Raw genomic sequence first — 27,158 nt, 5'->3', positions numbered from 1 at the left:
TCACATACAGTAGTAGTGCATAACAAAGATGTGCAATGTAAGCAACATGTGTTTCACATGCTTTTTGTAAATAAAAGAAGTCTGGTTGGGATTTTTATTCAACCCCTTGTACTGTAATACTCCTAAATAAAGCCTACTGCAACAAACTGCCTTCAGAAGCCACCTAATTAGTAAACAGAGTCCACCTGTGTGTTATTCAATCTGTCAATATTAGGTTAAAAAAACACTATCTTAAGCTTTGAACATCTTAAAAAGATCTGTTTAATCCATCCACCTAAACTACAGACTGGGTAAGGTGAGCAAGAGGTCCATAGGAACTCTGGAAGGATTGCACAGATCCCCCGCTCAGGTGGAAGAATTAGTTGACTGGACAACTATTAGTCTTTGTGCTTGTGCAAAGCTGTAGGAAGTCACATTTACAGTTTGCCGCTGACCATGTAGGTGGAGAGGGCAAACTTGGAACAAGATGCTTAGGTCAGATAAGACCACAATGTAACTTTTTGGCCTACATGCCAATTGCTATGAAAGGCAGAAAACTAAAACTTCATCAGAAACAGGGATGCTGGTCAAAGTTCAAAGACTCGACACTGGGGTGAAGTTTCACCTTCAAGCAGGACAATGACCGAAAACATGCAGGCAGAGATACGTTGGAATGGTTTGGATCAAAGCATAATTATGTACTTGGTATGGCCAGACCTAAATCTAACTGAGAATCTGTAACAAATCTTACAAAATGTTCTTCGCAATCATTCCCTTCCAATTTAACTGAGCTTGAGCTATTGTGCAAACAAAATTGGGCAAACTTTTCAGTCAACAGAGAAGTAAAGCTGATAGAGACATACTGCAATCAGTCAGCTTCATTCGCCAAGTTTGTGCACACAAACAAGGAATTTGACTTGGGATTCACTTTGATCTCAGTGAAGAAATTTAAAATATAAACATATAAAAAAGGGAAATAAAATAAAATGTTTTTTTTTTTAAAATATGTGCATATACAGTGATTTTACAAAAGAGAAGGTCCCGGTTGAATTGGTGCTAAAATGTGCATATTATTGATGGATCTGGGCTCTCTGAGAAGTGTAACGCTTGCAAAAGACTTGCAAGATATAATTATAGAGAACGGTGGGTACTACAAAGTATTGACTCAGGAAACTAAACACAAATCCTCGCCACACTTTCAAATTTATATTTCTTTTGCAGAGAAATGTAAAAAGACGAATCACTTTCCTTCTACGTTACAGTTCTACTTTGTGTTGGGCTTCACAATTAAAGAAATGAAGTTTGTGGTGGTATGCAAGAGAGGTGAATACTGTTACAAGGTAATTCAAATTTTCAGTCAGTTGTATTTGTGATATTCCTTCTGTTAATTAGCTTTTTAAAAAGAGTTACAGATTCAGTCATACTGCTGATTGGATCAGCCTTTGTTCTGTCGACTAGTGTTTTAACAATTTTATGCTAAAGTGAGTTACATGTGCAAAGCAAGCATTTTCACTGCTTTTGATCTAAAGACCCTCACCCTCGAAGCTGACGTTTCCCAGGTGTAATATAGCTGCCAGCAGCTTGAGGATTTCCTGGAACTGTTGTTCTGAGAAGGTCAGGATTTTCATGGCCGTGCGGATGCGCTTGAAATCCTTAACATCATCTCTGCTCTCACACACAATGCAGTCACCCTTAAGGACACAAGAGATTTTGATTATGTACAGTTGGTAGAGAAAGACGTAAGGTTGTGTTAATTTGCCAGAAGGAAGTGTGGTATTTATTTGGAATACCTTAGTGAGGTAGACATATTCCTTGGAATATTCAAGGTTCAAAGCTTTTCTCTCCGCTGAGGTGGTTCCTGCCATCAGGCAGTAAAATATATGGTAGTTTCGCTCCTCTGGGGCCTGAGATGGTGGGAAAAAGAGATAATAAAGACAGAAGAGTAAACTAAACATGTTTAAACCTTTGTGTTTCAGTGGATTACAATGAAGGTTATATTTTCCTTCCTGGGCAGTTACTGAACAATGTCACTAAGCTGATTCAAACACCAACAGTAAACTCAGCTGAACAAACAGCAGAGATATCCTTCATGGGTTTTATGTGTTTACAGTTCAGACCTGTCCGCTGCAGAGGTAACAAGCAGGATCTGTTTGGACAGAGCTACCTCACCTGATGGCACACACGAGACTTCTCCAGAAGGTACTGCTCCACCCGAGCACCTTCGATCACCCCGTCTTTGTTGAAGAAGATCTCCAGGTACTTTCCAAAGCGGCTGGAGTTGTCATTGCGGATTGTTTTAGCATTCCCAAATGCTGCGAGAAATAGCAAACCACAGTCTTAAAAACAAAAATAATACCTGCTTTGGTACTGTTGTTCACATGAGCCTGAGAGAAGATCAGGTCTGCATGGATTAAGGCCTAACTACGCTGCTGGGGTACCTTCCAGAATCGGGTTGGACTCCAGGATCTGCTTTTCAATCTCCTGCTGAGAGAGTTCCCCGCTGACCGCTGCCAAGTACTGCAGGATCAGTTTGGTGCTCTCTGTCTTCCCTGCTCCAGACTCCCCACTGAGAGAATGGTGGAAAACAAGAAACTGCATGGATGTACAGGAAAGGAGCAAAAAGTCTGATTTAATCATGGCAACATGTGACAGTCTCTTACCTGATGATGCAGCACTGGTTTCTGAAATGCCGCGTCATGTTGAAGTAGCAGGATTCAGCGATGGCAAAGATGTGTGGGGGGAGTTCTCCTAGCTTCTGACTGTGATATAACTGCACCTGCAAGAACGGCAGGAGCATGATTGGTGGGAACTGCTCCAGTTTATAATGGATGGTAATGGAAGCCCACGCATGTGGAGAGACTTACTTGTTCGGCTGAATATATCGGAAAATCCTGGTACGGATTCACTGCCACCAAAACTGAACCTATGAAGGTCTGGAAAATAAAAGAATAAAAACTGCCATTTGCTCTGGGGCCAGCAAAAGCAAAACATGGTTCGATGCTTTGAGAAGAAGGATCACAAGAGTGAAGATTTCTGCTTTGTTATAGAAATTATAAAAATATTTCTTTACCCTCTAAATGTCAGTGGATATTCTACAAAGGCAGCAACCCACACTGAAGAAAATATTAGGCGGGAAAAGTAAAAAAATAAAACTGCGACAATAACCTAGTTGTAGAAGTGCAACTTCAAACTAACATTACGTTGAAGCACTTCTTTGTTTTAACTCAGTCTTCTTGAGTTCACAGCTGCCATCAGTTACAGTGAATTTGATTAACCAGAAATAAATTCCAACCACCAATTAGGATTTTTCCAGACATTTGCACAGTTTCATGTCTTTAGCTAAAGCTATGATTTGCAGAGAGGTTAGAAAAGACAGCTGCCAATAATGGGGGATAATATGGAATGACGACGGATTGCTGCGACAATATCACAATCTTTTACCTACTGGCAGTATATGATCAACTAACTTTGATTGTATTACACTATAACTGGGGTTGACTGCATATAATTGGATCCTGATTCTGTGATTGGACTTTATTTGAATGTATTGGATTGAATTTAATTAATTGGACCAGCTTGGATTCTCTAACATTGGATGTGTATTTGACCAATTTGCTTTGTGAAGTGCTTTCTAGATGCTATTTGTTGTAATTTGTTGCTGCATAAATAAATGAAGTGGATTAAAACATGTGGCAGGCCTAACATCAAATATCTTTTATGTCAAATAAATTACGTTATATCTGACAAGCTAAAATTGATGAGATTGAGAGTTAAGAACAGGTTGCTGTATTCCACATGTAACAATTACTCCTGTCCATCTGTCTTGACTAATAAGTAGAGGAGGGAGACAGGCACCTTTTCATAAAAAATAAAAAATAAATAATAATCAAACATCTACAACAGTTTGAAATCTACCACAATGCTCCAGGAGAAAGTGTTAGGTCTAATAAAACCAAAGTTAAATGTTTTTGCCACATTTCTAGATTGCATGTTTAGCACAAAAAAACACTCTGCAGGACCAAAACACCACCACGCCTAAAGTGACACATGGTAGTGGGAGCATCATGCTGGGTTCATTTAAGTAAAATAGAAGTGTGTTGTTTTTGTCTAAATTGAAGTAATAAGGTACAGGTCCAATTTTGACCCAAAACCTTCAGATGGCTGCCAGAAACATTTTATTTAATTCAATTTTGTAAACCTCTACGAGTCAGAGTGGACAAACATTGCATAGATAGACCCCTACCTAAGAATGAATGTTGTAAATGAATCAGAAGGTGCTCCAACAAACTATTAGCTCATTAAAGTAAATTATTAGCTCTTTAAAGATGGCAAAAGTGTCAATAACGTACTATGGTGTTATCCTTTACTTTTAAATAAAGACTTGCCTTTTAAAAGGGGCATTTCCATTTCTGAGATCCTCTATATGTATTATTGGATAGAAATTAAATATCAAATTGAAAAAGAAAGTGTACAGGGCCAAACCTCAATGTGACCATTTTTACAAGGAAAATACACTCATACCAATCCATTACCCAGGCAAATAATCTACTTATCTTTCTATAAAAACCTCCCAAGGTGACTCCACATTAACAACCAAACCATTGCAACCAAACCATTGCAACCAAACCATTGCAACCAAAAGGAAAAGCGGTGATAATTTTCTCAGTGAGTGCGTGACTTACATAGATGTGACCTCGCTTGTGTCTGAGCATCAAGTTTCTGAGGAGGGCAGCCTCCGTCATGTCCCCAAGCTTGATCATGTCATCCACCCCCTCCACAGATGTCGAGTGCATGATCTTTAGAGAGCCTTCCTCCTTCAGGGCCAGGTTCTGCTCCTAGAGGGGACATTAGGAGGAAAGACACTAAGTGGGAGAATGAGACACATCTTTTCTCTTTTGTCGTCAGAGGTCACCTACATTTCCGTCATCATCAACCAGTAACCTGTGACCAGTTGGTGTTTCTTTGACCCGGGCTCCAATGGGGACCCCGATGTTTGAGTCCACCCAGACCCATTCTCCCTGAAAAAACAAAACATATGGGAAAGCTCATTAACATAACGGTTTCACATAATTCCTGGTAGTCCACAGATTATTATGTGACTAGGTTTTATGTATAGGCACTGAAGTGGACATATAACCGCAGCTAGTTCTGGTAAGCAAACCTTTTAGTCATAAAATCTAAACACAAGACACTTTTCACAGTCTTACCTTTCTCAGCATCTTCAGATTTTTCCTGCTCCCTAAAACAGAATAAATCCAAATGTGAAATCCAAAAGTTTCCAAATGATTGATAGAGTTTACTTTATGCTGTGTTACTCTAATTCTTTACATTTAACAAAGTCCACTTGTGGGTTCTGAGTTAAGAAAAAGTCAAATATTTAAGAGAAAAAAGAGAAAATGTACCATAAACAATAAAATTAGGATGAATACACCTCGATCCTTTGGTTCGTGATCCTCATTAAGTCTCCCAACTTGGCTTGATCGCGTTTAGTGTTCGACTCAGTATAAGGAAGGAGGAAACGCAGCTCTTCTATGGCTGATGGAGTTTATGGTGCTTTGACTTTGGACCGTCGCTGATGGAAAGGAAATGAAACTCGGAGAAGTGACTAGCTGCCTAGCCTTCAATGAGCTCAGCCCTCATCCCAGGGTGGGATTTAAAAATGTTTTCCCAACTTGAAACAATCTCCTGGAACATTGTCTTTATGTGAGCACATGCTGTGCGTATAGCTTCACTAGACTGATGGGGAAACAAGCAACCAAATATTTACATATATGAACTCTATGAAGCAAAATACCAATTAAAAAGGTGCCACAGATCAGTATTGGTGCTATTTAATAGTTCACATAAACAGCTTTGACGTCGGCATTCCAAGGTCACAAAGTGTTGTAAAGAATTTATGTGCGCCCTTTGGACCCTGCTTGTGTAAATCTGAGGAGAGGTAGAAGAGAATCTTGCTGCCATGGCAATAAAGATAAAGCGCATAAGTAAAAATCACCTTCACTTTGGTCATTTAGCTTCACTCAGGAATTTAACCCTAACATGTCATGTTTTCTGCTCACCGATTGGACCGGGGAGTTGTCTGCACACACTGCAACATTTACGGTTGCCGTGAGGGTTTACAGTCTTTTGACCATGGAGCTGAGCAAGGTGTCAGCTTTTTGATGATTATTTACTGGCATCACTGTGATCAGGCCCTGATAAGGAACTTCCTGCAAGAGAGGCAAACTGGGGAGTAAAAAAGCTTCATGAACTAACATATCAACTCATATTCAACTCTGAAAAGTGGCTTTAATGATGACTGTCAACTATTAAAGTGGTTCTGAATATTTTAACATGCGAGCAACACTTTGCTAAAACTTAATCCAAAAATATGTACTTGTATGCCACAAAAATGTCAAACTGTTTTATTAAGAGGATGTGGTGGCTACTTTAGTTGTCAATATCTTACTCCATCACAGCAGCAGTTTCTGCCTGACTTCTTAAAATCACTCATTGTATGGTGATGTTGATGGCGCCTCATTATCTGATACTGCACCTCGGCATTTATCACTACTTGGTGAACGACACTCCTTGGCAATACTGGCCTTATCTGTTTATCAGCTATAAATAAACAGTACAGGGATGTGCATGAGCTTGTTGGTGAGTAACAAGCAGTACTCATGACTCAATGATCTGTCCATCCTGGATTAGACTTTGTATTCCCCTCCTTCCCTTCAGCAACTCCGCCAAAGGCAAGAGAAGTTTAATAACACAACACCGTTTGGATGACTGAGTATATTTTCCTGAAGCAAAAGACTAAAGACTACATAATTCAATCTTGAATCCTGGTGAATCAGACTTCAGACTGATCAAACACAGATTAAATACTGAACATCAAGTTTACACATCTAATATAATCTTTGCAAAATGTCTAAAGAATGTTTTCAATGTTTTTTCCTCCTCTGATTAAATCACAAATCTCTACCGTATCTTGGCTAAAATGAACAGGTCAAAATGAGTTTAAAAAGAAAAAAAACAAAAACTGCTGGTTTTCAAAAATGTCAATTAAAAAAACTGTATTAACATGCAGCCACACTCATTTGCTCTTGCTTTAAACCGAGCTATATTAATTTCTTTAATATAAGAATTAAATTAACATTTGAGTTCAATGCTGGCTGCACAATTCAAAACTGATATCAGAGCACAAAGAAAAAGACAAGAAACTAATGGCAGATGGAAGCATGTTTATAAAGAAGAAACTCATTTTCAGCAGCTTTCACATTCAAGTCATTCCCAATATTAGATTAAAAACATACAGAGCTGACAAAGGATTAAGCTTTGGCTTGACTGGCACACTGAACAGAGAGCATGGAGCTTAAATATGGCAAGAACACATCAGATCCTATTTTTTACCAAGTTAAATAAAAGTCCTGTGAGCTCCAAAAACGGATACCTGCAGAGTTCCAACATCTCTTTTCTTCACGACATAAACATGAGGAGTCTATAACACAGACGGTGCCAATCTAATGTAAACAGAAACTCCTAGGGTTTAAAAGTCAGGACTGTGTCATATGAACTGTTTAAACAAAATGAAAAATCTTTTTTTCTATATTTACTATTATGTATGAACTCAAATGTGGGACTATACATACAGGTCCTCTTAGATGGTCAACTTTCTCTCATTGTTGATATGATTGCCACATTAATTCAGGGCTTTTAATAATTTATTTGAAACTTTCCTCCTTCAGGTTGGATTCAGAGAACAACATACCGCTTCAATTATTTTTGAAAACAACTGAGTGAATGAGTTTGAATTTATGGCAGATATTCTCTCTCCCACACAGTTAAATTTAAGAATATAGACTTAAACCCACTCCCACTAAGATGAGGATAAATACACTGTAGCACAGTGCAGAGAAATAGCAGGCTTCTGAAGCAATCAACAAGCTTAAGACATAGTTCTAACCCGATTTTTACCCAATCTTCTAATCTGAAATAGGGGACCTTTGGTTGATTTCCAAGCACATACTAGTCCAAAATAAAAATTAAGAGTTGGGGTCGGGGTCTTTTATAATTCCTATCAGTACGTTCAGGAGCAACCCAGGGTCCACAAAGCCTCTAATCCAGTGTTTTTCAACCCTGGGCCTCAAGACACATTGCCCTGCATGTTTTAGGTGTGTCCTTGATTCAGCACAGCTGATATCAGGTTAATGGCTGATTAACAGGCTTTTGCTTACTCACATTCACCTGAATCAAGTGTGTTAAAGCTAAGAAACATCTAAAACATGCAGGGCAGCGTGCCCTGTGAACCAGGGTTGAAAAACACTGCTCTAGACGACTATAAGCTTCTGTTGTAGTTTTAACAATGGAGCCTGTATCAAAATACTGATCAACTAAACGCCTTCTGGAAATTATTTTACAGTCAAACGAGACAAAAATTGTCAGAAGAATCCACGTGAGGGTTTGAAACCTAAAACTGTAGCAACTGTCAGGCATGGTGGTGGCAGCATCATACTCAGGGTCTGGTTGGTTGCTAGTGGTACTGCTGCATTGCACAAAGTGGATGGAATAATGCTGAAACAGAACCACCTCCAAGTTCTCCAACCTCACTTCAAACCAGTAACATGAATGGTAAAACTGGACACAGTTGAATGTTTGAAGAGACCAATTATCCTAAACACACATCAAAACTGGTTTTTTAAACAGGCTACTGGCAAAGCCCCAACCTCAACTGTTGTCAAACATTATGTTTCGCTCAGTGACTCTGAAAAGCTAGGTCTGTGCCAGGAAACCAACCAATTCTGATAGGATGAGTGGACACCTATCCACCCAGAAGCTTGATGGTTACAAAAAGTAATCAGTTCTTCTACAACTTTGAAAGGGGCATTTAGGCAAATACTAGAGGCGGTGCATGAATATATTTGACCCTGTATGTATAATTGTGAGACTTTGCACCCAAGTCTTGTTTTAAACATGTCGTATCACTGTACCACCCTTGAAGAAAACAAATGCGTCATTAAAAGCTCAGGCTTAATACGACATTCATGCTGGTGTTGAGCGTATGTAGACGTCTGAAAGGAAAAGCATGTCAGTGTCTACGTCCAGGTGAAAGAGCAAACGTTATGACGTGACAAGTTATCATAATAAAAGTGTGAGTCATGTTGGTCACTGTATGTTAAAGACAAGGTGAATCCATCTGAGTCACAGAAAATAAACCAGAGGAGTAAACGTTGGTAGTGTGTAATACCAGCTGGTGGAGCTAAACACACAGGAAACAAGTTGGCAATGTTAAACAACAACAAAAATACTTTCATAAGGACATATCTGAAACATCTAAATCTTTCTGATATAAGGTGGATGCACATGACACCTGAAAGCAAGATCTTCTACAATGAAAGCCTACAACCTGACTTGGAGAATGCGAGGTCAGTTAAAAAAGCTAAAAACTAAACCTTCATAAGACCTTTTCCTTGCACAGGAATTTGTGGAGATTTAATGCAGGTATGATCGCTGCTACCCTGCAGTACTACATCTAAACTTACAATTACATTCCTATTCAGCCACAAAACACAATGTGCAACTCCAAACTTTCTGCAAAGTGCTCCTTTGCTCTAGGACCCGCTGTCCTCTGGCCTCTTGAGCACTGCGCTGTATTTGAGAGGCGCTTCATCCGCTCTGAGCTGCACCTCAACCACAGAGAAGAAGGAAATTACCTGGGGGGAAAAAAAAACCAGAAACAACGTTGTTTTTGCTTTAATACACTTTTGTTTTTTTTTGCTCTTATGTCAACCGTCTCAAATGTAACAAAGTGAAAACACCCAATATCTGCAAAAGCAACACTTTGGTTAAACCGTCTCAAATATGTTGATGTTGTGTGATACGAGGAACCACAAAGGTGTAGAAAGCTATTTCAAAATAAAGTCGAGACAAAAGTTTTTCATCAAGGATGCGAGTGAGACCAGGTTATAGCAAAGTTAGTCTGATTTATCCTCTTAAGCTTTCAACCTTTTCAGTTGTGGAACATACTGGATTTGGAAATGTTACATTTAAAAAAATAAAGATCTACAGCTCCCTCTCTCAACGTCTGGTTTCCGGTTTGGATTTGGATTTGCTTTAGAAAAAAAACCAGCCGGTAAACCCCATGCTGGAACATAGAATGATTATTGATCTGTGAATTAGATCATAATCACAAAACTAGTTTCTCTGAAAGGTTTAACAGCTTTCATATGAAACACCTGGGCTCTAGTTTTCTTTTTAAAAAGTTACATATGGAAAGGTTGCAGGTAATTTAACCACATGATCATATTCATTTTAGGTAAGGAATCCTTTAATTTATAAAACATGGAACTCTGTAGCGTGAAAAGCAGAAATGAGAAATAATAGGAAGGAAACATATCTTAGGGCCTCAGGTTAAGGCAGTTTATAGATGCTTGTGTCTTGCTGGACTTTCAAATTCTGTTTTTATTTTATGTGTTCTTCTGTGTAAAGACAAACATTAGTTGTTCCTGACAGAAATAACAGCACTTCAGGGATTTTCCCACCACTAGTTCCTCCAGACCTTTGACCTCATGTAGAAGTCAGATTTTGACCTTTGAACATGAAGCTTGTTCATCATCAGTAAGTGCTGTTTGCTAAACATGCAGATTGTTCATTTAAAATGCATTTCACAAAACTATTTTATTCATGTTTTTTCCTATCTCCCCAAATTAATATTCTTAAAGAGAAACTGGAATCAGCAAAAATCTTCAAAAAAAAAAAACAACCCTGGAGAATGGAAACTGGCCATTAAACTCTGACCTGTCTTTATTAGGATGTATGCCATCATTCAGTGAGAGTCTACAAACCAATGATCTTACAAACCCTAAATGTGTTTCTCACCTGCTCTACAGGGGGACTTTCTAGATCCTTACTTGTCCAGACCAGCTTGAGATGAGGGACTTTCTCCACCTTCCAATGGTGGAATGAGTCTACGCCTACAATAGACTACAAAGGAGAAGAAATCATTTCAAACAGTTTCAGAAAAAGACCGGTATTTCCTATGACAATGACTTTTAGTGGCCGTCCTCAGTCTGTTTTATTTTCCATAATGTACAGGTCCTTCTCAAAATATTAGCAAGTTCATTATTTTCCATAATGTAATGATGAAAATTTAACATTGATATATTTTAGATTCATTGCACACTAACTGAAATATTTCAGGTCTTTTATTGTCTTAATACAGATGATTTTGGCATACAGCTCATGAAAACCCAAAATTCCTATCTCACAAAATTAGCATATTTCATCCGACCAATAAAAGAAAAGTGTTTTTAATACAAAAAACGTCAACCTTCAAATAATCATGTACAGTTATGCACTCAATACTTGGTCGGGAATCCTTTTGCAGAAATGACTGCTTCAATGCGGCGTGGCATGGAGGCAATCAGCCTGTGGCACTGCTGAGGTCTTATGGAGGCCCAGGATGCTTCGATAGCGGCCTTTAGCTCATCCAGAGTGTTGGGTCTTGAGTCTCTCAACGTTCTCTTCACAATATCCCACAGATTCTCTATGGGGTTCAGGTCAGGAGAGTTGGCAGGCCAATTGAGCACAGTGATACCATGGTCAGTAAACCATTTACCAGTGGTTTTGGCACTGTGAGCAGGTGCCAGGTCGTGCTGAAAAATGAAATCTTCATCTCCATAAAGCTTTTCAGCAGATGGAAGCATGAAGTGCTCCAAAATCTCCTGATAGCTAGCTGCATTGACCCTGCCCTTGATAAAACACAGTGGACCAACACCAGCAGCTGACACGTCACCCCAGACCATCACTGACTGTGGGTACTTGACACTGGACTTCTGGCATTTTGGCATTTCCTTCTCCCCAGTCTTCCTCCAGACTCCTTGATTTCCGAATGACATGCAGAATTTGCTTTCATCCGAAAAAAGTACTTTGGACCACTGAGCAACAGTCCAGTGCTGCTTCTCTGTGGCCCAGGTCAGGGGAATGCGGCACCTGTAGCCCATTTCCTGCACACACCTGTGCACGGTGGCTCTGGATGTTTCTACTCCAGACTCAGTCCACTGCTTCCGCAGGTCCCCCAAGGTCTAGAATCGGCCCTTCTCCACAATCTTCCACAGGGTCCGGTCACCTCTTCTCGTTGTGCAGCGTTTTCTGCCACACTTTTTCCTTCCCACAGACTTCCCACTGAGGTGCCTTGATACAGCATTCTGGGAACAGCCTATTAGTTCAGAAATTTCTTTCTGTGTCTTACCCTCTTGGTAGAGGGTGTCAATAGTGGCCTTCTGGACAGTAGTCAGGTCGGCAGTCTTACCCATGATTGGGGTTTTGAGTGATGAACCAGGCTGGGAGTTTTAAAGGCCTCAGGAATCTTTTGCAGGTGTTTAGAGTTAACTCGTTGATTCAGATGATTAGGTTCATAGCTCGTTTAGAGACCCTTTTAATGATATGCTAATTTTGTGAGATAGGAATTTTGGGTTTTCATGAGCTGTATGCCAAAATCATCCGTATTAAGACAATAAAAGACCTGAAATATTTCTGTTAGTGTGCAATGAATCTAAAATATATGAATGTTAAATTTTCATCATTACATTATGGAAAATAATTAACTTTATCACAATATGCTAATATTTTGAGAAGGACCTGTACTTGTGTAAAAGAAACGTCAGCCAAAACAAAATCTCATTAAAAGTAAGTCTACAAAACATGAGGTCTGGAAAGACAATAAATATGCAGCCAAAAAGACATGATTAAAACAGTGATCTAGTGTCAGCCAACCTTGCAGTAGATGCGTTTCTGCACACCGTATTTGAGAACCAGCACATCAAAGGACTTATCCAGCACCCCCATCACCATGGCTTTAGAGTCCAGTGGGCCACACTCCTATGGAGCAAAACAACCAGCTACTTAGAACATATGAACAACCACTTTCCTTGCTTGACATCAACACACACGGCAGGAATCAATGCAGAAATTGGGTAAAACTAATTAAAAAACAACCAGTTAAGTAGTGCATGTATTGACCCTGAAGCGCCACAGTACATACGTTGGATTCTAGTTTGTCCAACCAAATAATGAATCATAACATATGTATCATTTGTTAAGCACGGCAGCGGTAACAGCATGCTGTGGGTCTGTTTCACCACCAGTTGTACTGATGTATGGGACAAAGCAGATTTAATATTGAGGATGAACTACCTCCAAATTCTGCAACTTCTTCTCAGCTCAACAGTAATGTAAACTGGTTTAGAGTGAATAAAGCAGGCTAACCTTAGACTGTTAATCCCAAATATAATCAACAAGCATGAACTACGCTTAAAAGTGTGCTCTGTGACAGGAAAACAACTTTTTTATTTAAATTAATTAACAGTTCTGCCAAGAACTACAGCAACTAAAACATGACTGCTGCTACACACAGAATGTTTACAGAAAGGACATTCATAAGAAAAAATACTTTTCACATTTGACTCTTTTTTGTTGTTGTTTTCACTAAACTTGTGCCAAACAACATCACCATGACTGGACTGTTGCACGTACCAAACTATGCTCTATATGTAGTTACACCCATTAAATACTTTATTGCAGACATCCTAATAATAGGTATCATTTGTGATCCCAGATCTTATAAATGGTGGATATACAATACATTTGGTTGATAATAATTATATTTTTTGTTTAATGGAAATCATAAACCTTGTGTTGGTTGTGGTGCGGTTCCCACCTTAACAAGCACTCCAAAGTAAAGCTCAGAGCTGAGCTCCTGGACCCTCTTGGACAAAGTCTTCTTATCATTGCAGTGCAACGCCTGTTTCTCGACTTCCCCTGTTGACAGGCCTAAACGAGGGCCGAGCTCTGTGTGCAAACATTCAGCAGACGCACAATATTAGGAACATGGCAGAAAAAGAAACATACGTGCAGACAAAACAGAAACGATAGCAAGGGAAAATAAAACAACACATCAACTGAGTTAGCGGTCTGAGTGTGTTCTTTGTCTTTTATTCAGATTCACTTTGTCAAACAGATACGTCCTACAACAACAGAGGCAGCCTTCTGAACCAAACAAGGCACTGTTTGTCTGCGTTCTTTGTAGAAGCGCCACATACTCAGAGACGATGCCAGCAGCCGGTGCACTATGATGTCAGGGTAGCGTCTGATCGGCGATGTGAAGTGTGTGTATAGAGGAACGTTGAGAGCGTAGTGCCTAAACTCTTCTTTCTTCTTCAGTGCACCGGTACAAAAGTACAAGGCCAGCTGAGGAAACAAACAGATTACAAATGGAAACTCACAACATTAAATGTTTCTCACTTGCGGAAGTCTATTACATGGCACTGAGCCTATTGCTTTACATCAGTAAGGTTTTTAAGATGAATGGTGAAATCTTTCCAGATGCAGAAAAACATGGTTAAAGAAAAACATGTTTTCTTTAAAAATCTGCACTAAAAACATTTTGAATGATCTCTATTGCTTTTCCAAAGAGCCTGTTTGTTTTTCTAAACCAACAGACATGGATGATTTTATTGGTATTCCAAGAGTTAAAAGGAATCTTTGAAATACAGAAACCTTTATTTTAGGAGTATAATCTCACATTAAACACTTTAGAAAAATCCTACCTCTAATAACGCAAGAGTTACTGGTACTTGTAACAGTCAATCTTAATGCAATCTAACTGAAGCATTTGTTCGATTGAAACGTAACATTTTTATTGAATCAATATTCTAGTTAATAATCTGTGACTTTCTGTTTCACTTGAACGTAAATATGATGCACATTTCTTTTAGCCATTGACTGGACATGACTCATATTGATCTGGCCACCATACACTGACGGCCTGATGGTAAGGGAGATAAAAAGATGGGGGGGGGGGGACTGTGATGATGTGGGTCTGTTTCCCTTCTAAAGTCCCGGTGAACCTTGTTAGAGTGCAGAAAACTATATAAAAAAAGAGATTTTAGGTAAAAAACCCTAAAATCTCTTTTTTAGGCCTAATTAACACAGAACACTGCATTCATCTTCTTTCAGGACCACCTGAGTGCCAAGAACTAAATCCTGTAGAAATCCTGTGGGGACTGTGCTAGGAGGAATAAAGATCCCTCCCTCAGTCTGCTCCAACCTTGGGAGATTTTATAGAAGACTATGTGGTGAAAAGTATAACTAGCAGGGATACAAACAATTATGTCACCGGCGATTTGGTTAGGAGCTATTGTTCCTTAACATGAGAGTTCTTCCATCACAGACTTTAAAGGCTCAAATTAAAGGTTGGATTTCTCTAAAAAAGGTTCAGTGTGAGATTATTACTACAGTAAAAGAGTCAGGTATTTTTTTGGCTTTTTACACATCTTCCCTATGGCCGCCAACAAATATGTCAGTATCTGTACGTGTTAGTGTTAGCAGGAACTAGCGTGAGTGATGGGCAGAGCACCAGGAGTGTATAAAACCAAAAAGCCCAAATCATTTTAGAGCAGTTTGTCCCTTTAAATGCTTAAAATTAAAATAAAAGAACAGGAAAACAGATCAGTTCTGACCTGCATGGGTCTGGAACACATGTTGTTGAGGACTTCCTTTCTGTAAACAGAGTACTCGTCATCTCCATAAACGGCACAGAGGCTCTTCTGTTGGTTGAAGAAACACGGCAGACAGGTTGTTTATTAATAAACGGCTGATAGACACTGGAGAAATATTCCTATCCAAATCACAGGAAGTCATTAACAGGAGTTCCTGTTGCAACACTTTAAGAATATCGCTGACTTGTATTGCTTACTGAGCACAAGACAGAATAGAAATCTAAAAATGGGTTTAGACTATTTGTCGTTTAAAAGTACTGACTTGTATGGATCCGGCAGAGGAAAAGTCTATTTTCAATCCCAGCTGGCTACACAGCGCCTCCAGCTCCTTCACCATCTTAGCTTTGGGTGGAGGGTGGCGCCGCAGCATGGCCAGTTCAGGGAATTTCCCATAAATGTGGGTCGCTGTGGCCATGTTAGCCAGCAACATGAACTCCTCCACTAACCTAAAAGAGACAGTTTTAACAACAAAGTATGACTGGTCTTTTAACACTGGAGAGTAATTCAACAACATGTATGAAATATGAAGGGAAACACTGGAGGGGTTGAAACAATGAGTTCAACAGAGGCTACTCACTTGTTGCTTTCTCTGTATTCGTAAATATAACAACCTTGAGGCATCATGGTCTCTTTGTCGAGTGTGAAAGAAAGTTTTAGCTGAAAAAACAAAGATTTAGTTGTGGACTTTGACTGGACCATTCTAACACATAAATATACCTTGATCTAAACCATTCCATTGTAGCCCATGGCGGTATGTTTAGGGTTGTTGCCCTGCTGGAAGGTGAACCTCCACCCCTGTCTCAAGTCTTTTTCCAGAATCTAACAAGTTTTATTGCAGGTTGTATTTCACTCCAATCATCATTCTATCAGCTAGTCAGTTTAAGTTTCCCCATTGATGTGTTTCTCTTACAGCTCTGCACTGCTCTGGAGGCAAAAAAAAAAAAAATGCATGCTCAGTGCAAGCTTGTTTTCGGCTCGTTCAAATGACAGAGATATTATAATATGAAATGAGGTTGTTTTAGTAGAAGCATGCAATGGTAATTTCCTCACCTCAAACTATTTATTGAAACAAAAGCCAGCAACAGTGGTGGGTTTACCAAACCAACCAATGTCAATGTCTCAACAATGTGTCATGTGCCCTTGAGCATCAATTATTATTGTCTGCTGAGGCATGGCATCTTCTCTTCTTGAAGGGCGACCCTCAGGTAATCGAGGTTCTAGGGTACAGAGTTACAAGCCACTAGATGGCGACTCAGCTGATCCCGTAGGCTTTCTATGGGGTTCAGTTCTGGAGAAAGTGCTGGCCACTCCATTCGAGTTACCCCAGTCTCTTGCAGCCATTTCTTAATGACGCGACCTTCAAAGTAAAGCTTGAAAAAATTTGCAACTATGACAAGTTTTTGAAAAAGGTGCCACAAAAATTTGTCATTTTAGACCGCAACACTCACAAAAAAGCATTGCAGAATCCTGGAGGGACTACATAATGCTTCAGATGGTACGATCAGAGGGATGTGCAGTGTTAGCTTTCTGTCACATATCATGTTTTGCTGAATACAAATGAATGAAATACTTCACTGTTCTTTTATTTATAAAAAGCAGTCAATGTACCATGTATCATTTTTTTTTCCACTTCACAATGTGCTGCTTGATGTTGGTCTAACACAGAAATAAAATTCAATGAAGATTGCGGTTGGGACATGACATAAACTTCAAGATAATAATATGCTTGTCCCACATGGCTGAAAATAGATTTTAGTTATGTGATTTTTTTAAATGATCAAAACAGTAAATTTCTTGAAAAGGGTCAAATGTGCTGACCTGGTCCAGTTTAAGAGCTCCTCCCCTAAAGCGTTGAGCTCGAAGGTTCTTGGCAATAGAGTGCAGGTGAAGCACAGCTTGGTGTATCTCATCAATAGTGTGCTCGAGGTCAACAGGCAGAAGCTTCTCAGGAGGGAATAGTTTCTCAGGGGCATCGATCATTCTCTGAGCGTCGTCGTAGCTCAGCTTCACACAGGAGCGGATGATTGAGCGGCCGAACCACTCGTCCAGGATCTGACAAATAGTTGATTAAATGAAACATATGAAAGACACCTCTTCTAGGTATCCCTTTGGACTGAGCCCAGCTGTAACAGGCCCGTGTTTTGTTCATACATACCTTTCCCTCAGGTGTAAGTTTCCAAATGACAGAGAAAGTGAGCCTGTCAGTGAGAGGATTCAAACTGCACAGCTCCTCACACAGCAGCCTGGGCAGCATGGGAATCACCTTAGGTGGGACGAATTACAAAGTCAATTACTGACTCCAAAACCTCAGAGAAAGCAAAGAGTTCAGTAAATAAAACAAATGACTCCTCGAAATACACAATAACACATAGCTTTGCTGGTCCTGCGTTCACCGAGCACTCACCATTTGAACAAGGTAAACACTGGTAGCTCTTTGGCTGGCGATGGCATCAAGCGCGGTGCCCTCCTCCACAAAATAACTCACGTCAGCAATGTGAACTCCCACCTCGAAGTTGCCTGCGTTTCAAATTGGGTTTTAATTTGGAGGTTTTTACCATGAACCACACAAGCTGAACAGAAACAAGCAAGTGGAGGTGAACTGACAAAAGGTGTTGAAAAAGCACCTACCTCAGCCTTCAAGTCTGAGTGTTTAGGTACATGGTTGTAAATGCCTATAAATATTTTTGCAAAATATTTATAAATTTGCTCCTAGGTCAAGATCACAATAAGTAATATAGCGAAGGTATAAGTTAATATTCTGTTTACATAAAATATTTGCGCAGAGTTGTAAGACGTTGGCTGTCTTCTTGTCCGCTTTATTTTAAAAGGCATATAGAGTAAAGAATCACAAAAATGTAAAATAGGCGTTGAGCAGTTTGCTTCATTAAGACATACCAAACCTTCAAAATAAAAGTTTTAAAACCATGAGACTGTTGTACAACAACAGAGTATCTTCAGTCAGAGGCTTCTTCAGATCTGCTGTAAGACGGAGCGCTACAGGAGATCCTTCCTGCCCACAGCCATCAGCATCTATAACGACTCTTTGAGGAAACCTTCATAATATGAGCTATAACAACATTTAATTTCCCTTTGGGATTAATAAAGTATTTTTGAATTGAATTCAACAGGCTGAGTGCTTGTTTTTCCCCACAAGGTAGGATATCAGGCCAGCACAATCCAACATTTTGAATATCCACTCTGAGGTGGGAGTGGTCCCAACGTCCTTCCGAGCACACTAGATCACTCTTAACACACCACACACAGCAGGAATATCTCATAAGATTATCTTTAGAGCCATCACAATGGTCGGAGCATGATGGAAGGGGAAGATCGGGTCAAAAATTGGCATAGAAATCCTGCCGAGTGAACCGGGCATAAAGCAAACAGTGTGAAATTATACTTCACTCTTCAAGGTCTCAACAGGGAGTGATGAGCACTAGCTTACCATCAGGGAGTTGTTTACATGACAGGGCATCGTCCAGATCTCTGGCAGTCGCCGGATCAATTGTGAAGATGCACTCCTTCCTAAAAAAATAATAAGGTGTAACTTTAGAAATGTAACTGTAAAATTCAGTGTAGTATTCAACATCATGAGACACATTCCCCAAGAAAATAAGCTTTGGGTTCCTACCGAAGGTCCCTCCTCTTTTCGAACTCCTCTGGTGGGATGGTCCAGGGGAGGTTCTTAGGAAGACAGTCCAACACCTCTTCAGTAAATTCAGAAAAATCCACGTCGTACTCAGTCAGGATTCCTTCTGTCTCTGGCTCAATTTCTCCTGCTTGACCCAGGGTCTTAGCAAGTTGGCTGAGGGGAGAAAGAAAATCTAAGAATTAGTCCAGCTTTGAATCCCAACAAGCAAGTGTTTTTTCACCACTCCAATGTGCTCCTCACCCTACTGCAAAGTTGCTGTCAGCTGCCCAGTCGGTGATCCGACAGATGAACAAGGTCTTGGCGAAATCACCTGGGTGGGTTTTAAAGTCTGCGGGGCAGTCGTCAAGTTTAACATTTATTCGTGGCACGCGGTGGTCTACAGGAGAGAACATGGCGAAGGACCTGTCTGGTAGGAACTTCAGGTGGCCTGTTACAGCTCGGGAGTGTTTTTTCTCAATGATGTAAACCACCTGGTGGATAGGGATACAGGAAGTAGACACATGTGTTGTCTAAAACCTTTACTTAACAAACATTAACTTTTAGTGAGATTAAACCCACAAACCTAAATCATGTACAGCATTTCTGGAACGCATTGGCTGATGCTTTCCACTAAGGAAGGAAAACCTTTTCGTGTAAAAATCTTTCAAATAAATTCATCCATTTTTTTAAAGACTAGATTTCCTTTTTTAAGTTTTTTTCTGACAGCAGGGGCCTTTATTCAGCACTTTAGAAGCCAGAAAAGTAGGTAGAGCGACAAGAAGATGTAGCACGTCAAATGTAATCATTCAATTGTAACAGCAGACGGAAAAACGTACAAAAATTCAAACTTTGGTGCTTTCAGTCCGGGGATTCACATTTAGAAACAATTGTTTCTCACAGAATCACACGTAGCACGATTACCGGAACACCTAATTACAGCATTTTGGTTAAATGTATTCTTTACTTTAAGTTGATCAGAGTTTCTATGAACTCCTAATTATTAATTATAATTATGAGGAGACACTGAGGCATATTTCTTTTAGCCACAGGCCACTAGGCTAGGCAAGAACTCATTCATCTCAAACAAGGACGAGTATTGTAGGGGACGTATAAATATTCATAGATCACAGTGAGAGAATCACAGCATCTTCTAGAAGGGTCAACATAAAAACCATTAGATGTTTTACATGCTAACCAGTTGTTTGGAAAGCTTGCCAAGAAAAGACTTTTCTGTCCTTCCATCACAAACATAACTGCACTCCAGTGGAACCATGTAATTAGACAAGCTTTTATTTAACAAACACTCCAGGTGGTTATAGCATGAAACAAAGTATGAATATTAAGAATAGCCCCGCCCCCTTCCCACTAAAAAGTAAAGTGGAGAGTCTATGATGGTGTGGGCATGTTTCTCTTTCAAAGGTACGGAAACTTCAAAGGTCTGGGAACCTTTGATAAGGGAAAACCCAGGACTCAGAGACAGAAAGATCCCTCTCTATGGATGCTTTGACTTTGTGAAACCAAAAGCGGCAGGTACACAGCCTTCACAGCAGGAGCGCTGCTTAATGTGACATCTGTGATTTTTTTCTTGGCAACTAGACCATAAAGAAAGACTTACTTTAGCAGTCTTTTGGAGGATTTCAGCATTGGCTCGGGTGGTTGAAGGATCTTCTAGATGTTCCCCTGGGTCAAGATGAAAGTACTGATATGAGCAAAACTGGGATGGCTTGTTTAGACCTTTTTTAAAACTCAAACATGCCAGTCATTGACCATTACAGATTACAAAGAAACATGATTCCTTTTACTGTTGATGATTTGCACCGGCTGCTCTGTTTCTTATTTCTCCACATTACCAGGGTCAGTGATTGAGATATCAGGACGTTTCCTAGGGAGTTCTTCCGGATCACTGGACTGGTCCTCCACAACAAGATTAGGAGTCAGGGCGTGCCATGTCCTCTTCTGGGCTGTTCGTAGCACATGTTCTGCCTGCGTGTCAGACTCACTGGTGCCATCACAGTCAGTGTCAGACCTCACCACCTACAGAGACAAATATTAGTTGTTTAAATGACCGCTGGAAGATGCTCAAAAATATACTGTAGAGTTATATTTTCAAAAAAAGCTGTGTGGTTGCTGCATGTAAAATAAATGTAGAGTTTCCAAAAAGACTGCTTGACAGTAAGAAAATCTTGGGATGGCAATAATATTGTTCAGTACTGCAATGATAATATTGGTTGCAACATATTTTTATTTTCTTCTTTCTCATCTGTGCTTCCATCACCCTTTGACCTTAAGCATTTTGGGCAAGCTCATTTGTGTCCAGTGTAAGCATCTGCTGCCATGAGATTCTGTCCAACTAAATATTACATTACCATCTAAATGCTATTTTGTAACACTTGGAATATATTAGCCAACAACTAATATTGCAGTCCAAACAGTCCTATATTGTATAGCCCTAGTTTGAAGCATTTACACTATATTGGCAAAAGTATTTCTGTCTACTTTTACATGAACGTTAACTTTAATGACACTCTATTCTTAATCTATCAATCTATGTATTAACTATGGTCCAATTTGTTGATGGACCCACCGTTGCCAGCAATAGCAACTTTAACTATTAAACATCTTCCACAAGGTTTAAGAGTGTGTTCATAGTTAGATGAGAAAACCGGAATTACAGCCTCCGCTCTAATTCACCCCAAACGTGTTCAAGAAGGTCAAGAATGACCATAATGATGGCAAGAAAAAAGTATGGAGAAGGTGTGGAACTGCTCACAATCCAAAGGATACATCATCATCTGTAAAACACGGTGGAGGCAGTGTGATGGCTGGGGTGCATAACTGGCTGTGGCACTGGGTCTCTAGTGTTCAGTGATGATGGGTCACAGGACAGAAGCAGCCAAATGAATCCTGAGGTGTTCAGAGATGTCCTGTCCGCTCAAATCCAGCTAAATGCAGTCTACCTGATTAGACAGCGTTTTATAATACAGATGAACAAAGAATGAACATACAGTCAAAGCAACTGCAAGTTTCTTAAAGCAAAGAAGTGAAATATTTTTGAATGGCCAAGTCGGTCACATGATTTTAACCCAACCGAGAATGCATTCCACTTAAAGACTAAACGTCGGACAGAGAGGCCCACAAACAAACAGCAATTGAAACCTGCTGCAGTAAAGGCCTGACCTTTTCCTAAAGAGGAAACCTAGCGTCTGGTGAACCAAAAACCCTGATATATGAAGGTCTGGGGACCCAAAAGGGCCATCAGTGCACCTCATTTGATTTTGAGTGTTAGTACATCAAAAACCAGAATGATCAATGAGTTGGACAAAGATTTAGGTTTATATGTGATAAATAAAAGATAAATGATGTCATTCACAAATAAAACAATATAAAAATACGTTCACGTCAACAATTTCAATAGATACTTAGATACTGGAAAAAGTAAATCAGTCCAGATATTCAGACATTTTCCGAAGAGCCCTTGTCTTTGTTTTTGCAGGCTATGGAAATGTTAAAACTGGACTTCCAGACTTCTAGCGAATATGCAGAAAAACCTGTACAAGCTACAGCTCAGACAGCATGGGTTTCTGCAAGTATTTTAACACTCCGTGTGATCAGGTTACATGAACAACTGCTGGTCGTCTAGAGGCTGAAGTGTAGTTCTGCAGTATGTCAAGATGGTAGCTGCCTCAAAATAATGCCAGCAGTAACTAGAATGACCACCTTGCACTTACAAACTCGCCAGCTTAACCCTCAGAGCACGCAACAACTATCTATGGTATACGTTGAACACTGTTGTACATTTTCAAAATCAAACAGAATCAACACTATGAGACACATGAGTTTTCACCTTCCACTGTTCCCGAGAGAGAATCTGAACCACCACTACGTCTCCATTTAGTGCCCTGTTGCGAGCAACGACTCCATCCAGGAATATATCACGCATGTCATCCTGCAAGCATAAAACATTTAGCTGGTCTTCTAATTGTCTTTGTTTAGAAAGTTTAATACAAAGGATCCAAACAACATCACAGGTCAGTGTAGTGCTATGAAGACGATTAACTTACAGGAGATGGGATGAAGGCTTCATTGTAATTCTTGGGATTAATTCTTATTTGTCCCTGTAGGAAAAATAGGAAGGATTTCAGTAATACAGTATCTCACAAAAGTGAGCACACCCCTCATGTCTTTGCAAATATCATATTACATCTTTTCATGAGACAACACTGAAGATATGCTACTTTGATACAAAGTAGTCCGTGTACAGCCTGTATAACAGTGTAAATGTGTTGTCCCCTCAGAATAACTGAACACACAGCCATTAAAATACAAACCGTGGGCAACAAATGTGAGTACCCCCCCCCAAAGTTAAAATGTCCCCATTTTCCCTCCCTGGTGTCATGTGACTCGTTCGTGTTACAAGGTGGCAGGTGTGAATGGAAAAATTGGTGTTAATTGTTTAAACATTGTGTTTCAGTTTGTGTCTTAATAATTCTGTGTTTTCATCATCTAGAGATAAATAATAATAAAAATGCTCAAATATCATGTAAAATGTTGTTTTATATTATTTTCAGTAGATTTTATATCACACTTATATTCTGGAAGACTCAACTGGTCCAGTTTGGGGCATTTGACTGTCCCAAAAGGGTCAAACGCCTAAAAAAACGTCACGCGACCTCCTGCTAGTACGTACTAATTGCAGGAGTTACCAACAACATCCTTACAGTAAACTGTGAAAAGAGTACGATGCAGCGCAAAGTGAGTACAAAAAAAGAAGCTGTTCCTTAGGATATATGTTCAAAACTGAAAAAGTAGTATACTGCATAGTGAGAAAAGTGCCAGTACCTGTCTGAGGTTCCTACCTGGTAAAGCTCTCCTCTTTTGAGGCCATGGGAAACCTCCTCAAAGCTCATGTAGGACTCAAACACTTGTTTTTTTGATCGCCTGTCTCCTTTGTTCTTACTCTTCTCATCTGGAGAATTTGTTCCTGTAGCTGAAAAAGATTTCACTCCGTGACTTAATGACCTTATGTAGTGATAGAGAACATTGGTTTAGTGAGAATCATCTTGTAACTAACCTGCAGGCTGCTGAGGTTTACCACTTTTACCATGGTTTGGTTTGGGCCTCGGTGTCTGAGGATCAGCGGCTAATTTTGAAATCCCCTCTCTGTTTTTCTCCTCCTCCGGCTGCTTTAGTTGGCTTTTTTTCTTCGACTTCATACCCTTCTCTTGTTCCTGCTCGCTTGAACTTGCGTTCATTGGAGGGGCCGGGAGGCAAACATTTACCTCGGCCGCTTTTGGGCCAACATTTTTGTGTGGATCATCCTTCTTCCTTTGCTGTTTCTGGTATTTCTTTGCGCTGTTAGGTCTTGAACAAGCAACCTCCTCTCCGGATTCGATATCTCCATCCTGGCTGGTGGTGGTGTCCCTCCTCTGCCCTCTTCGCTGCCTCTCACTCACACCTTGTTTCCTTTCACACTCCTGCTGAGCATTATGAATGCTTAATTTCTCTATGTATAAGGACAGCGAACTCTCCCCTCGTTTGTTTTTTAAGGAGGATGGAGATAAATCGTTCAGGCCTTGGTCCCTCCTTTGTTGTGCTGCATTAGGCCTGTCACTGTGGACCTGGAGCGCTGAGCTGGTATCATTTGCCTCTTTTTGGGACAATGAGTCCTGTGCGCATTGTTCAAGATATGAACTGAACATGCTGCTGCGGTGCTGGCTCAGCAGTCTGGCATAAGCGTCTTTTTGAGGAGGGGCCCTAGACTGATTCTGGATGTGCTTCCCATCTCGATTCTGCTTGGTCTTCTTGGACTGCCTAGGAGAATCCATAAGACAGTCCTTTACAGTGCTTTTCTGCCAAGGCATGAGAACAAGAACACAGATTACACCAACAGTTGATAGGATGTGGATGATAAAACAACAATTTACAGGAAATAAAGGCAGAAAAAGGGCCAAGACATTTATACCTGAGGACGTAAATAACAATCACAAGGAAAGGATACATGAAGATTACTTCCTAGATTATATTTGATAATAACTCAATACATTCACAGATTCAAATCTAACCAGTCTGGCTTGCTGTCCAATCGCTGATGGACTGATGCTTGTCGGATCTGTCTGGCACAAAACTGTTGCATTAGACATTGTGCACCTTGGTATTTCATCGATGCTATCAAAATGTTATATCCAACTCATACACTGTGACATTTTGCAGTCCAGTATGATTTTTAAAATTGCACAGTGTGTGTCAGGGCAGGTTTCATCTGAATGAAGCTGAAGATCTCTGGAACATTGTCCTTAGGACAGATTACACAAGAGTAAAACAGTTTAGCTCAATGTCTGGAGAAAACCAAACACAGCATATCATGTGTAAAGCCTCATGGCTTCCATCAAGCACGACGGTGGGGGAATGATGATTGGGGCTTGTTTGGTGGCCACAGAATCTGGGTGCCTTGCAGTAACTGAGTCGACCAGAACCACACAAACAGTTTTTAGAAGTTGTCTGTATAGCTGCACATGTCAAAGCCATCACAACCACACAAACAAATCCTGCTCTTAAAAGAACATTCCCATTTTCACAAAGGCTTCTTTAGAACACCAGTTACAGAAAGAACTGTGATTTTTATCACTAATCTGCACACAGTAATAGCATTTAATGAGATTTTTGAATTTATTGATCCACTCATGGAACAAGCAGTGGACAAAATAGTAAAACTAACACTTCTGACAATACAGGCACTTTTGGGGTTTCCAAACATCATCAATTGAAATTATGAAAAGTCCTGAAAGTCCAAATTCTAATCATGAAAGGACACCCCGAGTAAGTGATTCAAACTTATATGAACAGCAAAGTATTTTAGTACCAAACGTGAGGCTATTTCTCCTACTGACGAAATTGACTGACATCATCATCTACTGATATCAACAGGACAATGACCTCCAAGTCCAGACTTCAACCTGATTGAAATGCTGTGGTGGAACAATAAGAAGCTGTGCATGAACAAATATCAGCAAACCTCAATGAACTAAAGCGGTAAAAAATAACAAATAAAAAATCCTCCTGAATGATGCGGGAGACATAAACGAATCACAGTAGCTGTTTGACCTGCTTTTGTAACTTGGGCACACTTTGAAGTTAGGTAACACCTGCTGTTCGTTGGTAACGTTTTAATTGAAGAAAACATTTAGAAAACTACATAAACATGGGACATGTACCCAAAATAAGCGCCAAAGAACACCGCACTATAATTGCTGATAACATAAAAGCCCTATCATCAAATTAGCTTCAGTTTTAACGGCTCTGCTCGAACTAACCTTTGCTAACAGTTAGCAGTGTATGAGCTACTTTAAGCGTCAGGTGTTGCTTAAACGTTCACTGCCGACGGTGTTTGTCTTACAGAAAGCAACAAGCTGTGTAATAAACGAGGAGCAAAACAACACAGCGACTGTCAAAGTGATGAATAAAAATATTACCTCGTTGGTTGACTGTGATGCAAGATATGTGCAGCTAACTTTTGTCTCTATGCAGTTACAATGCTACCTTATACTCACTTCCTCTGTCGTCATTGGGTGCTGCATAAATGCTGCATTTGAGTGCTTGAGAAAATATTGGAATTGTCACTGAACGGTCGCGAACGTCACATTTATTGTGCGCCCAGTGACTGCTGTAGGGTAACGGAAAATTAACAACACGTAACCCCACAGCATTTGGAGTTAAGTAGTCGTTAAGTACTTGAAATCTAGATTTTAATAAAAAAAAAAAAAAAAAGAGAAGCAGCTGATATTAAAAGCACAGGTTACACTCTGTACAATGGTCGCCATGATTATCTCCGTAGTACACGCTGTTACCTCTAGGTGGCAGCAAAGACAATATTTGACTTAGAAATGAGAGTGACATGGTTTAGTGTGGGTTGGTTGTGTAATCAGCATTTCATCCTTCTGATTTAAGGCAAAAAGGATGAATGTAAACAAATTCTCAGACAGGATTATTTTCATGTCAGAACTGTCTTGAGGTTA

The 27,158-nt window shown here is 39.9% G+C and overlaps 2 protein-coding genes across 4 annotated transcripts in view; both read right to left on the bottom strand.

Annotated features, from left to right (window-relative positions):
- LOC124870599 (unconventional myosin-VIIa-like) overlaps positions 1-5,483 on the bottom strand; it is a 28,314-nt gene extending 22,831 nt beyond the window's left edge. The window contains exons 1-10 of the mRNA XM_047369402.1: positions 5,382-5,483; positions 5,187-5,218; positions 4,896-4,997; positions 4,662-4,814; positions 2,844-2,912; positions 2,640-2,755; positions 2,418-2,545; positions 2,149-2,291; positions 1,770-1,883; positions 1,517-1,670 (exon numbers count right to left, since the gene is read on the bottom strand). Coding sequence (XP_047225358.1) covers positions 1,517-1,670; positions 1,770-1,883; positions 2,149-2,291; positions 2,418-2,545; positions 2,640-2,755; positions 2,844-2,912; positions 4,662-4,814; positions 4,896-4,997; positions 5,187-5,198 — 991 coding nt within the window. The 5' untranslated portion in view covers positions 5,199-5,218; positions 5,382-5,483. The remainder of the gene's footprint in view (positions 1-1,516; positions 1,671-1,769; positions 1,884-2,148; positions 2,292-2,417; positions 2,546-2,639; positions 2,756-2,843; positions 2,913-4,661; positions 4,815-4,895; positions 4,998-5,186; positions 5,219-5,381) is intronic.
- A 1,704-nt stretch (positions 5,484-7,187) lies between these two features.
- Positions 7,188-26,728, bottom strand: dis3l2 (DIS3 like 3'-5' exoribonuclease 2). 3 transcript variants are annotated; one of them, XM_047368594.1, is made up of 21 exons: positions 26,694-26,728; positions 24,218-24,995; positions 24,003-24,133; positions 23,208-23,261; positions 22,991-23,092; positions 20,997-21,180; positions 20,762-20,826; positions 19,408-19,637; positions 19,147-19,320; positions 18,961-19,040; positions 17,920-18,032; positions 17,671-17,778; positions 17,334-17,567; positions 16,093-16,172; positions 15,778-15,961; positions 15,477-15,563; positions 14,058-14,205; positions 13,676-13,806; positions 12,733-12,837; positions 10,837-10,941; positions 7,188-9,671 (listed from the first exon to the last, which is right to left on the bottom strand). In XM_047368594.1, the coding sequence occupies exons 1-21, from the start codon at positions 26,718-26,720 to the stop codon at positions 9,570-9,572; spliced, it is 3,222 nt and encodes a 1,073-aa protein (XP_047224550.1). In that variant the 5' UTR covers positions 26,721-26,728; the 3' UTR covers positions 7,188-9,569. The 3 variants fall into 3 exon arrangements, with proteins under 3 accessions (XP_047224550.1, XP_047224553.1, XP_047224551.1); XM_047368597.1 differs by having other exon boundaries at positions 24,218-24,957; positions 26,616-26,718; XM_047368595.1 differs by having other exon boundaries at positions 26,616-26,707.
- Positions 26,729-27,158: the final 430 nt, after the last annotated feature.

This window comes from Girardinichthys multiradiatus, chromosome 6 (assembly GCF_021462225.1).
Source record: "Girardinichthys multiradiatus isolate DD_20200921_A chromosome 6, DD_fGirMul_XY1, whole genome shotgun sequence".
In the NCBI taxonomy this organism is placed as follows: Eukaryota; Metazoa; Chordata; class Actinopteri; order Cyprinodontiformes; family Goodeidae; genus Girardinichthys; species Girardinichthys multiradiatus.
Note: the sequence above shows the minus strand (reverse complement) of the source record. Positions and strands in the feature narration are given on the sequence as shown.

Coding starts and splice junctions, on each gene's coding strand:
- dis3l2 (XM_047368594.1), bottom strand. CDS start 26,720: ATGCAGCACCCAATGACGACAGAGGAA. Junction 19,638..20,761: donor TCCTCCAAAAGACTGCTAAA/GTAAGTCTTTCT, acceptor CCTATCCACCAG/GTGGTTTACATCATTGAGAA. Junction 19,321..19,407: donor GACAGCAACTTTGCAGTAGG/GTGAGGAGCACA, acceptor TTCTCCCCTCAG/CCAACTTGCTAAGACCCTGG.